Raw genomic sequence first — 12,557 nt, 5'->3', positions numbered from 1 at the left:
AAACTTAATTCCCTCGGCAATTAGGTAAAATCTGTGCTGGAATTTTCATTGTGGGGCCCGGCCGACGTGCCACTCGGTGGTCCACGAGAAAGGGAAGTAGCGCTTCAGAGATGGCTCGACCTCGAACGGGCGAACGTACTTCACGCTCTCATCAAGACGAAGACAGCTCTGACCGTTATAGACGAATACCAATTATTATTCTTGGTACGAACTACTGCTAAAATTATGAGTGAAGCATCGGTGCTCCTTGACGAGCAGCGTAAGCGCTTGGCGCAAACATGTTAATATGTTTTCCATCGTACATGACGAGATGTGCAAATTGTAAGTTTGCGCTAAGAGAAACTAATATTTATCGATAAACGGAAAAGAAAAGATATCCGAACGCAAAGGTAACTTGTAACTACTGTGCTAACATAATAGCTTTTCACTTATCCAATTAATTTATGTTCCTTGTTATCGACGATTTTTTTTTTTTTTTTTAATAGACGTTACATCAAAATAATTGTATAATTAACTTGTATTCACTAACGTGAGATTGAATCGTACGATTGCTGGTGTGAGAAATTATATATATATATATATATATATATATATTTTATATATATGTATACGCAGGATATGTTGGTATACGTATAAATAATCCCGGAAAAACAGCTCAATGTTATAAATATCTTGTACGTAATGTAATATCTGATGATAAGATAAAGGTATTAGGAATGTGCCAATGCTCAATCGAAATGTGATTTTGCGTTTGCGTTTGATCCGTCGCGGATCCGGAAGTTTAGAGGTAGCTGTTTCATATGTCGTCTTCAGCAATGTGCGATAGTATTATTTATAAATATTTATAAACATTTTACACACGTACATTTGTATAGAAATAAATGTAATAATTGCAAGGTGTGTATCTGCAAGTTTTATATTTCGGCAAATCTACGATAAAGGTAAGCATAATATGGATACCACGCGCATTTCAGGACCGATTGTAAAATACATCGATATTAAATCTATAATTTTAAAGCGAATTGGCAGAGACTTTCAGTATTTTTTTTTTTTTTTACAGGCTAGTACAAAATGGATTTTGCTTAGATCCTTGCTGAATTAAGGCAGTATGAAAAATATTAATTATGTTATTATTCTCTTATTTTTTTTTAAATACTTTCTTATTTATTGCACACAATCCGTTACGTTATCTTTTGGTCGCCGTCTTCAGACACGTCATCCAGTTCCCCGTTTCTGTGAACGTCGAATACAACTTCCTCGTTTACTTGGATTTCTGATATGATAACACTTTTACTGCTCGACGGCGACTCCCAAGAACATCCTTCTACGCTTATCGGTCTGCTTATAGAAGTCATTTATTTCTTAAAATTCAGCGACATATATTTAATATTTTTTAAATATATCTAGTTTATTTATTTGAGGCTTAGAAAGGCCTATTACGAGTAATTTCAAGAACTTCCGCAATTAATTATTATTACCGTACCTTTTGCAAGGAGGTGACTCCTTTAATACCAAATCGTCCTGTTTTTCAACTTGTTCGTTGTCGCGATCGAAGAATACCTGATTCTGACGCGAGTCCTCTTTGGTATCGTTCGTCAGTCGTTTATCTTCTGTATCAACCACTGTATTCGCGTTCCCAATCGTGATCTGCACATTATCTCTTTGAGCTGTTTCGGAATTTTGAGATAGTCTGGCCTGCGGTAATGCCGGAAGAATCTTTTTCCACCTCGACAGCGGAGTCTCGGCCACGGTATGCTTTTTCTCTGCTATTTTGAATAATTTCCGACGTTCTTCCGTACGTTCGTGTCGTAGCTGCATCTGGAACAACGTATTTAATATAAGTATAAATTAATCATAATAATTTAATTAATACTAAAAATAATAAATTTTAAATATTAAACATCGTACAATTTAATAAAATTGCATATTCTTTTACATTTCGTTACCTTTAGATCGTTCTTCGCCTCTCGCAAAGATCCAGCGAGAGATGCCATGTAGTAAATAATTAACGTCATGAGAACAATCAATGGTATCACTATACCGGGCGATGCGATATAATCGAGACATCTAAACGGAAATAAAGTTTTTGATAAATTATGCATATATATTTAAGTTGCATTATTTTGGCTGTGATCAAATAGAAAGAAAGAATAATATAAATTTCAAGTAAATTTATGTCGTGAAAGACAAATGTTACTATAAAAAGAATAAAAACGCACCGTTGAATCAGCTCTGGAAGGGAGTTTTTTAAACTTTGCGTCGCTAAATTATAAATCTTTGGATAACCAGAGAACGGGCCGCAATACCACGAGGGTTCGACCCAGACTATAGCATAGCCGACTGGCAGCACGCACAAAAATAGCATGGTCAACAGCAGCGCAAAATAAAAATTATTGGACCTGTAATGCATCAAGAATAATTGTAGCAGATTTGTTTTGTAAAAGCTTTGGTCAAGTGTGAATAGCTTTTACAAATAATGAATTTTAATTTTAATAACCTGGAAGCTCTGAAGACCACTTCGTGAGGTACGTTGCACGTCAGAACTGCCCAGGAACGTAAATACATCAGAACGCCAAGCTTGAAGAGATTCAGTGCTGTTAAACCAGGACTGAAGAACATTCCCATCCAAACCATGCCTTGATTGTTCACTAAATGGAGGATGTTTTCAGCTATCTTGAAGTCACCGTATTGCGGAAATTGCTTTTCTAGATCCCAGCACCAACAGTTATTCATAAAACGCACGAAAACAGCGCGAAAGAAATCCATGCTTAGGGTGGCTAATATAGTGAGTATCTAATAAAATAAATGTTAAGGAATGTTCAATGAGTAATTTTTATTGATTCGACTTTTGGTAAAGTTCCCTTTTATATCTTACCAAGTCCATGACAGTGAGCTTGGCGAGTTCTTGCCCGAACATAGTTTCCCAGCATGATTGACGCAGCTTTTTGCGTATCTTTGAATCTAGTTGTTCCAAAGACATACCTGAAAACGTAAATTCATCCACTGTGAGAAGCTGACAATAAAATAAATACGGATTTAATGAAAACATTTTTACCTAAATTCTTCGGTGGTATAGTGGTGCAAACTTTTTCAAAGCATCTAAAAGAATTGTCTTTTGAAAGAGGGATAACACGTTTACTCGATTGTAAAGTAGAGAAACTACTTTCCGGGATATTCGTTGTAACTGTTGTGTCGTCTGCTATTGTGGATGTGACATCTAATTGTTTAGCAGACGACGTTTTGCTGTCTAGAGACGACGTAATTATTGCTCTTTCGGTAAAATCAAAATTGGTAGTTTCCGATGAATCTGCAACAGCAAACGATATATTATTTGTTGACAGTTTTTACAATTATTAATCAATAATTTAATATAGCTTATAATTTCAGATTTGTCCACATATGTATATACATACGTAATCTAATTGAATAATTTAAATTTTTTTAAATGGTTAAATTATAATAAACATGAATATTATAATAAATTTATAATTATATAGGAGTGTGTAAAAGAAACTAATTAGAAACAAGAAATGTGTGTAATATACCTTCCATTTTATCTGATTCGATCGTTGTTGACGCAGTTTCGTTCTGGGATGAAATAGAACTTGTATAGAAGTATTCAGCAATCGTCGAATCAGTCAGGAAATTGGCAATTACTGTCGAGCTTGTATCAAAGCGTATTTTGCTATCATCTATACTCCCGATACTTTGTTTTTCATAATATGATATAGTAGATGATTCGTCGCCATCATACGAAAATTCGTTTCGATAATTATCGTAATCCGCATCGTTGTAATCATATGTATCATCGAAGTCTTTATATAAAGTCTCGTTGTCCAATAAAGGATTAAGGACGTATGTCTCCTGTCTGATGAATGGCAGCACTGAATAATAACAATTATTTCGATCAAATTTTCACCAGAAAATTGCGAAACTTTTTCATTTAATAAGAGAACAAAGTTAATCTAAGATATATTTGCTATTTTCTGAGTTGTTTTTGAAAATTTTTCTTATTTTACGGTTCATCATTCCCAACTACTTTAAAATTTGATAAAAGAAGGAAAAGATTAAAAATTCAGCTAGATACAAATCTGAAAATTAATTATGTTGGTTTATCAAAATAATTATAAAGGAAGTTTAAATTTAATGAATAATGCTGTAAAAAAATTCGATATTTTAGTAATTAGTGCTTGAGCATCTTACATAATTATTTTGATGGTTTAACAAAATCATTTTCAGATCTGTATTTAGTTAAAATTTTATATTTTTTAACAAAACCATTCATACACACACACATACACACACACGCGCGCGCGCGCGCATATAAAACACAGACCGGAATATTTTATTTTAAATAGATCATACTTGTCTTTGATATTTCCCTCTTAACATGAGAATGGGTGACATTGCTCACTAAAACAGCACTCAAAGATGCCAATATAACTTGGTCGCATGATATCAATTTATATCTGCAAATCGTTTTTGTCGGATTAAGCTCGTCAAGATCAATTTTCTGCAAAGAAAATACATCCACTGTGAAAACAACGGGGTATATTAACTGTATAAAATATCGCGAATAACATTACTTGTCATACTCTTCATTATACGCTAATTTATTTAAGTGATAATGAAACTCACCATAGAGTCTATCTTACGGAACAATGCGAATATTAGTGAGTAAAGATTCAGCAAGTTTAAGATCATTATTCTGGAACGAAAGGGCAGTCGAATGTACAATGTATCAATTGCACGAAATATAATTGAAGTATAATTTGTCGCGATTGATAAATGGCTCTTTACCGCGCCAATTGCATTCGGAGCTGTTTCCTGGGATGGTAGCTCTCGAGAAAGCCGAGGAGCTCGAAGACATATGGGAAGAGGTACGTAATCAGAGACATCACGATCGTGATCTCGTTCTGCCGCCACCAATTTCGCGACTCTGTGGTGCTTCGTTCGACCACCTTGATCACGGCGAACGCCGATAGTGCGAGTAACGTCAGCACCGCCACGTTTACTAATATCCTCATTGCGATGATTTTCCAGCTGCGGAACAGTTACTGGTTGCAATATAAAATTCGGTTCTTTGGCCACAATCTTTTTTTTTTTTTTTAAACAAACATTAGGAAGATCTGCCCATCAAGAATGCTCAACAATTCCGATCGGAGTAGATATATGTATTGCAGTACGTATTATAGAAAAATTTAAAGGACAGTTGTCGCTGCATATTGTACATAACGCGCCTGTCTAACGTTAAAGTATTGTTGAGAGAGCTAGCTTACTTTCTCTCATCCTTTTCCTTCTCCGCTTCTTCCAGTAGAGCTTCTTTGAAGCCCAGCACGATGCTGGCTGCACGATTGTGCGCGGTTTCCGGATTACCAATCATGAAGTCCCATCCCGTAAAGAGTTTCCACGAAAAGACATATTCGTCATCCTTTTCGGTCAGTTTACTCAAGCGCGAGTTTTCCGCCATTCTGAAACAAGGCATCCATGCTCACATGCTAGCTTCGTCACTTTCTAACGTACAGTTCTGGAATAATATAATGCCATTTAGAATATTCTCGCAGTGTATTTTCTTTCAAGAAATAATGTATAGAATGTCCTTCTAACGTACCAATTTTTCATTTTAACTTTCTACCTAGAATGCTTAGAAAAATGCGATTGTCAATTCACAAAAGGTTCGTGAAAGAAGCTGTGCTGCGAGATACAACGACGAGAAGAAATGTAGCTAGTACTTGCGCAAAATTGCGACGAAGCTGTACGTGTACACGACCAGATTGGTGACGAAATACGCCAGAGGTAGTTTATAATTGCTATTCGAGTCCTGATTGGTGTACCATCCGTAGAAGAATGGAGAATATTTCAGCACGCCCTGGAATTCCCACAAAGTTAACAGATCCTTCGACTTGCCGACCTCCTGCTCCAGCATGATCTTCCTCTCGCCAGCGAGAGTCGCGTTTGCGGTCAATACCTGATAAAGAGTTAAACGAAATTAGTAAATGTCTTATTAAATATTTTTACTAATTTATGGTATGGCCGATAAACTGTCTGAAGGGGAAAAGTTTGATTTCTACTGACTAGAATTATCTTACTTCAGGTATCGCGACGAACGCCGTAAGGGTCACCGCGATGACGAGATTGATCCAGAAGAGCCAACGGAGAAAAATGAAGTAGGACGCAACGGCGGAACCAAAATGAGATTCTATTTCCATGATACGGACCTGCCAAGGTACGAGCCACGTTTGCAGATTGATCAGCTCGCGTCGAAAATACTGCCACTTCTAGACAGGTAACAGTGTGTTGTTTTAAAATTTTCTGTTTTATTGAATTTTTTCGCTAGCGAGAGTCTACCTGAGTCATGAAAAGCGAGACGCGCGCTATGACGTCTTTGGTGCTGTGACTTTGAGCGAGTCTTTCCTGCAGTGCTCCTTCGTGTCGTCGGATGTAAGCCTTGGCTTGCCGCACGAGCTTGATCTTACGTCGGAGAGGCCAAGGCTGCTGCTTTGTGCCGCTCAGGACCTCCTTGTGCAGCTTGAGGTTCTCGAAAATCTGCTCCTGATTACCGCTCTCCTCCATCGAAATTATCGTGCTATTAATTTTATTATTATTCAAGACTTTGCTTAATGGCTAAAAACTCGAGTACCGTGTTATAGCAATTTAGTGGTCCAGATAGCAAGAAATCTTTTTAAAAAATATAATTACAAAAAGAAAAATCCATGTAACGTTATTATTCGGAATATACCTTTGTATACAGCTTCTTTGTCAGTAATGCATGATTTTTTTTTCTATTTATCTTTGCGATAAAATCCATAAACTCCAAACGTATATCAAGAAAATTTTACAGACGGCAACGTAGAAAAGGTGCGTTATATACGAATGGCAAATAAAGTTTGCAATATTTTGCATATAGTACTTGGTGTGAAGTGTTACTCATACTTTTCTTGCTGCAATGACGTTAGCAGGGTGAAGGGGATCGTCGGTTCCTACATGAGGAACTAGAGCGCGAATAAACTCTGAACAATCCGCGAGATCTGGATACCGTTTTATTTTAATTATACAATTAACTTAGTAACTTAATTTCAGTTGGCAATTTCTGCGATGAGGCAAGGTGAACCTCAAAAATAATGGATTTGAATCCACTCTAGTTATCTGGAAATTGCGAATACTAACTCTCCCGAGCTCGTGGTGTAAACCGAGGATCGACGGCGCGCGACGCTGTCGAAGCTGTCGACGCCGAACGGGGACGACGGGCGTCGCTTCCGCCGGCTCTGCCGTCGTGTCGAGTTCCGTTGTTGCATAATCGCGCAAACCGATGCCGAGTAATCGTCTTCGCTGTCGTTCTCCTCGCCGTTCGCGGTTAATTTCTCCATCGGCGCCGGGTTTCGCGAGGTTCCGCTCGGATTCGTTCGGTTGGATATCGCTTCTTGAATCCATCAAAAATTGCCATGAGTTAGACAGTTTAAATACGAAATAGATTTATTAAAGAAATCTGATAGAATCCATCATCCTCAGTCTCTTGTCATCGACGTGGACGACATGCCTCGACATTTCTCCGTTAAGAGAAAATTCTCTTCACTAACCGGCAGTACGCTGCGTGTCGTCGAGAAATCTCGTATCTTCGCTTTGCGACCTTTGATCCTTCTCGACGAGATCCTCGTCCCGCTGGCACTCGACAATACTAAACGTAACCGACTGTCGACTGACCGACGGTTGCGACGGGGATGGCGACGGACCCACCTACGTACGGTGAAAGATACCAATTACTGTCTTCGAACAGCGATCATATAGATTTCCCTGAGTCACGCGAGTAATGAAGAGCTCAGCGACCCAGTGAGATCGCTGAAACGCTGAAACTCATTTACGTGAAAATCCGTTTGCGAGCGAAATCGGGAGCTTCTCTCATTAATTACGAGATGACTAGAGATAGGATTTCGATTAAATAAACGACTGACTCGAAATATGCTCTTGTATATCTTCATTGAGAAATTACAAGTGATAATTTTATGATACATTTTTTTCAAAGCCTGAATTTATGCACAAATTATTTTATACATGGAAAGATTTTGTTGAAATTTAAAAATTTAACTCTAAATAGAGATCTAAGATTAATTTTATTGGGTCATAAAATAATTATGAATTTTCATGATACGCAATGATGCAAAGGGATTTGACATTCTAGCAATCAGCTCGAACGTTCTACGTAATTATTTTGATAGTTTGTAACAAAATTATTTTCAGATCTGTATCTCAAATTTTAGATACTTCAGCAAAGTCATTTTTTCCGTGTACGAGTAAAAGTTCTTTCTGTTTGTAGCGCAGGGAGTTGAATTTATTGAAATATTATCGAGCCTTAATTTCAATTTATGGATTCTATACGATTCAGATCTCGCCTTTCCTTTTCTTAATTATCTTTCGTGTCTGCAGGTAATCCTTAATTTGAGGTCACACGCGACGCGACACACCCCCAGACATCCTACCCGAGACATTGATCAATGTGTCTGCGATAGTCGTGTTTCGTGACAAAATCGCGATTCTTTATGTATAATCTTACAAAATATGCATTTTAAGATATTCTTTCTTTTACATCATTTAAAACACATATTTTAAATAAAAGACATTCGGTATTAACAATTTCGATATACAATTTTAAAAATGAGAAGCGTATACTATTTTATATTTAACAGTTTATTTAGTTTTTTATTAAATAGCAGATATGCCGAAAATAATATGCCAAAACTTGTCCTGCATTCAAATCTAAGCTCACGTAAGCAGATCAGTGTTCGTGCCTCCAATGTTGCCTCGCAGCATTTTAAACAATCGATATTACATCCAAAAAAATATTTGCCGTTTGCAAAAATTGCAAGCACCAAAAGAGTGTCGGGCCACACGTTAATAGCCATCGCCATTACATTCCTCGTTCTTTGTATGACTCCACCCTTCTACTTCGCTGGTAATCACTTTCCTCGAGGGGAATGATTACTATCGTGTATACCGTGCTACACGCGATCCCACGAAAATTATTCCCATGCTGCGCATCGCCCGACGTAATTTTCGTTAATGCTCCGCGAGCTTCGGCGATCGATTGCAAATTAGTCATCACTTTAATTTATGAAATTGTTCGAAAACGGTGAGAGAGAGAGAGAGAGAGAGAGAGAGAGAGAGAGAGAGAGAGAGAGAGAGAATACTGGGCGAGAAACAAGATATGAGAAATGAAACAATCGAACTAAAACAATCAAAGAAGAAGCTTTATTTTTATTCAATTTATTTCCGAACATTAAAATAACTTTAATAACTTTAAGCAATGATTCTGTTCTTGTTGTTTTAACTATAGAAAATATCTTCGATATATTATATTCTATAATTGTATCTTATATCTTCGATCCTCTTTTAGATAAAAAAAAAAATTAATAACGGTTTAAAGACGGCACAGTTTTAATAAAATCTTCGAAGAAAATATACTCTTAAAAATACATACTGTGTCCATTTTTGTGATAGAAATAATCAAGAGTAATAAAAGACGAAAATGGGATTCCTGATAAAATATGGAATACCTGCATAACCAATATCCGAGGCGTGGCTTTAAATCCAGAAGAGCGTGACGTTTTGTCTAGTCTTAGAATACCAGGAATTCTCTTCTGGTCCATTGACCGAGTTGAGTCAGCTCGCATACCGCACGTCACAGACGACAATATTCCCGGTAATGATTATATTTCGAGAGATATTAATAGTACGTACAAAACGTGGAAATGGAATTGGACGTCTTTGCTGGACTGAAACTGTCAACGTAACAGTTTCAGATCAAGTATAGAAAGACCGAGAAAGATTGGTATCACTTCAAACAACGTGTGCAACCGTGCGATGCACAGTGTGATTTACGCGTTACAAGATTATTAAAAGAGAAAAGACTCGACAACTCGATTTAATAATCCTCGGAGATAATCTGATCCGCTACTTGTGACGATCTACCGGCGTACTGTCCGTTGAAACTTGAATGGCCATCTGCACATTCGCAATAACGTTTCGTCGTGCCATTAACGTATGCATGGTAAAAGCCGCCCCAGCACGCATTTCCCTTTTTATCGCTTTAATGACCGTTTTTATCCGCTCACACGCAAATTGGCGTTATTTTTCTCGAGAAATATTAGATCATATCACGAATGTAATTATTTAGTGCTAAACCAAGGGCAAGGCCGACCAAGGCGAAAGAAACGATTATGAGTAAAGAGAAAAATCTCTTTAATAGAATATTACTATATTCGCGTTTTAAGTTTTTTCATGCGGTGGGCACCAAATTAATTTAAAACTTCGTTTGAGTAATGACTGAATACATTATGATGATAATGCGACGCGTAAGAATGGAAGAAGTATAGGAAATACAGGTGTCTAAAGTACATAATTGCCGCAGCTCTGTGATCACGCTTATCTTTATTTTTATATCACTTAAAAATATACTGAAAATAAACTCTCTTAAGACGATTGGTACTTTTGGCACAAGTTCGTCCGCTAAATGACGATTTTTTTTTTTATACATGGGAGTACACTGTAAATGTCGCGATACGAATAAACGTACGAATTACTGTCTCTTCGGACACCCGAAGAGATGTATGTGAGATAATACATCCACTATAATTTGTCCGAACGCGACTAGCGTTCCAATCTTTACAAACACTCCGCGGACATTACTCGTAAGATGCAAACGAATGTACGATCTGTCGAAATCACGATTTTCACGTTCGTCATAGGAACATTACTACGCTACGATTTATTGACTCTGCACTGAGTGATCTAGAGCTCTAATAAATCTTTGTAAAAGATATATATATATATATTCTCAAAATTCTTACATTTCTTATTGGCAACAAATTTTCACTTGTGAGACAACTCGTTCGACAGTTTTTCTACATGAATTCAGTTTCATCGAAAAATCATATACTATACATCTTAGAAATCTCTATAATATGACGTATGGGATTCGACTTTGAGCGACCGAGGAAAAAATGCAAACCCTGTCATCCGTTGGATCAAAGGTTCTCAAACTACGCGTAACTTCCTCCGTGATTCATGACTAATATCCTTGAACATGTGCTTTTTTTTTAATAATTCTAACGAAATTGTCGGTTTCGCTTATCGAAGCCGAAGGTTACACAGATTCGCGTTATTGTACTGGACAGTGTCCCGTCATTTGGTCGTGTGACGAGCCCAAGTTGTTCGCTGCATTTCGCTCATCAGTTCGTTGCGCGAGGGTAGCCGTGCGCTCGTCGTGCGGGAAGGCGGCGGACCTGTGGATCTCAGGATGGTCGCCAGGCCTTTCGGACTCTGCAAATGGTTCTTGTTGTCCTGCATGCCGTGAGTCATCGAACTTTGCTTCGTGCTCCCTTTCTTGATCGGACTGTCCGTGCGTTTGCCTTGCGGCGGAGGGTCCAAAATTATCGGAGGTATTTCGGAAGAATCGTGTAGATTCGGGCGTTCTTGCCTGACTTTAATGTCTGTCGATGAATGAGCCGCGTTTTTATCATTGGTGCACGGCAAGGGCTTTATGAAAGCGTTGTCAGAATTATCCATCCCGTAGTTTTCGAGCTTGTGAGCCATGACCGGCGACGAGGAGAAACTGTTCGGTTGAGAGATTCGCAGGGACGCAGAATTTGGGGACAACTGGGCTGAATTCTGAAAAAGTTGCAAGGGAAACCTTTCAAAAATTAATGAGACGGATTTCTGGCGTCGAGTCTTTCTCAAATAGCATTAAAAATATTTAAAATAAAGATTGTCATAGCTATTATTTATTGTAGGAAATACCGAAACTGTTGTAATTTTTGTGATTTGACTGTGTTTGTGGATTTACTTGTAACAAAATTAAAACGTCTACGCGTAGAATCAGCCTAGGGATGGACTCACCGTCGGTCCGCCGCACGGAGGTAGAAGTAGACTTGGGCCCATCGCATAGGGCGACGGTGTATTATAGGGCGATCTCTGAGACTGAAACGGACTTAGGTTGTGCAGCCTTTCCAACAGCTGCGTTTGGAACTGCAACTGATCCGCGGCGGTGTTATTACTCTGGATTCCCATGGCGCCGATTCCCATGGCGCCGAGGCCACCGGAATACAGCGATTCCGGTGGATACGTGCAGTACGAAAAGGACGGTGGATCCAGTTCCCATGGCGAACTCTGGCCCCCGGTCCGTTGACACTATCCGAGAATACGCAGTTTGGGGAACAAGATCTTTGAAGCCCACGATATTCGAGAGATATAAAATTGTCCTCGTCTTTTTCTGTTTTCTTACACGTTTTTCTTTTGTTAGCTATTATGTAATTATATACTTGTTCTCATACAGAGATGACTCTTGATTATATTGCTTAGAAATGAATCCAGAATCTAGAACAAGAGAAATGTCATATCGATATAGATCGTAGATTTGATATTTTCTAAGTTACAATAATTTTTTTTTTTTAATTTGTGCTCTCCTATTATAAAGCACGCCGTGTTCTTTAACGCATGTAAACATTTTAACATTCTGAGCTCTAAATTCGACTTACGAAGCGTTAACATATAATCAAGGATCACTC

At 38.0% G+C, this 12,557-nt stretch overlaps 3 protein-coding genes across 13 annotated transcripts in view; 1 reads left to right on the top strand and 2 right to left on the bottom strand.

Moving 5' to 3' along the window:
- The window catches only part of LOC105200249, a 65,144-nt gene extending 64,248 nt beyond the window's left edge, over positions 1–896 (top strand). For all 6 annotated transcript variants that reach the window (XM_039455133.1, XM_039455132.1, XM_039455136.1 and 3 more), the window contains one exon: positions 25–896. In XM_039455133.1, coding sequence (XP_039311067.1) covers positions 25–285 — 261 coding nt within the window. In that variant the 3' untranslated portion in view covers positions 286–896. The remainder of the gene's footprint in view (positions 1–24) is intronic.
- A 6-nt stretch (positions 897–902) lies between these two features.
- LOC105200252 (transmembrane channel-like protein 2) lies at positions 903–10,256 on the bottom strand. Its single transcript, XM_011167720.3, has 18 exons — positions 9,549–10,256; positions 7,578–7,734; positions 7,168–7,420; positions 6,349–6,586; positions 6,090–6,278; positions 5,733–5,968; positions 5,280–5,471; positions 4,801–5,043; positions 4,639–4,708; positions 4,366–4,513; positions 3,546–3,884; positions 3,056–3,307; positions 2,876–2,982; positions 2,498–2,793; positions 2,220–2,399; positions 1,947–2,067; positions 1,484–1,818; positions 903–1,338 (listed from the first exon to the last, which is right to left on the bottom strand). The coding sequence occupies exons 1-18, from the start codon at positions 9,663–9,665 to the stop codon at positions 1,182–1,184; spliced, it is 3,630 nt and encodes a 1,209-aa protein (XP_011166022.2). The 5' UTR covers positions 9,666–10,256; the 3' UTR covers positions 903–1,181.
- A 147-nt stretch (positions 10,257–10,403) lies between these two features.
- Positions 10,404–12,557, bottom strand: part of LOC105200253 (carboxyl-terminal PDZ ligand of neuronal nitric oxide synthase protein) — a 21,764-nt gene continuing 19,610 nt past the window's right edge. For all 6 annotated transcript variants that reach the window (XM_026136758.2, XM_026136759.2, XM_039455144.1 and 3 more), the window contains 2 exons: positions 11,890–12,180; positions 10,404–11,661 (listed from right to left, as the gene is read on the bottom strand). In XM_026136758.2, coding sequence (XP_025992543.2) covers positions 11,176–11,661; positions 11,890–12,180 — 777 coding nt within the window. In that variant the 3' untranslated portion in view covers positions 10,404–11,175. The remainder of the gene's footprint in view (positions 11,662–11,889; positions 12,181–12,557) is intronic.

Source organism: Solenopsis invicta, chromosome 11 (genome assembly GCF_016802725.1).
Source record: "Solenopsis invicta isolate M01_SB chromosome 11, UNIL_Sinv_3.0, whole genome shotgun sequence".
NCBI classification, from domain to species: Eukaryota; Metazoa; Arthropoda; class Insecta; order Hymenoptera; family Formicidae; genus Solenopsis; species Solenopsis invicta.
Note: the sequence above shows the minus strand (reverse complement) of the source record. Positions and strands in the feature narration are given on the sequence as shown.

Bases quoted from the DNA above. Each gene is read 5' to 3' on its own strand.
- LOC105200252 (XM_011167720.3), bottom strand. From the start codon at position 9,665: ATGCGAGCTGACTCAACTCGGTCAATGGACCAGAAGAGAATTCCTGGT. The intron at 6,279-6,348 runs GTAGACTCTCGC...TTACCTGTCTAG, and splicing joins TCTCGCTTTTCATGACTCAG to AAGTGGCAGTATTTTCGACG. The intron at 2,983-3,055 runs GTAAAAATGTTT...TTACGTTTTCAG, and splicing joins TATACCACCGAAGAATTTAG to GTATGTCTTTGGAACAACTA.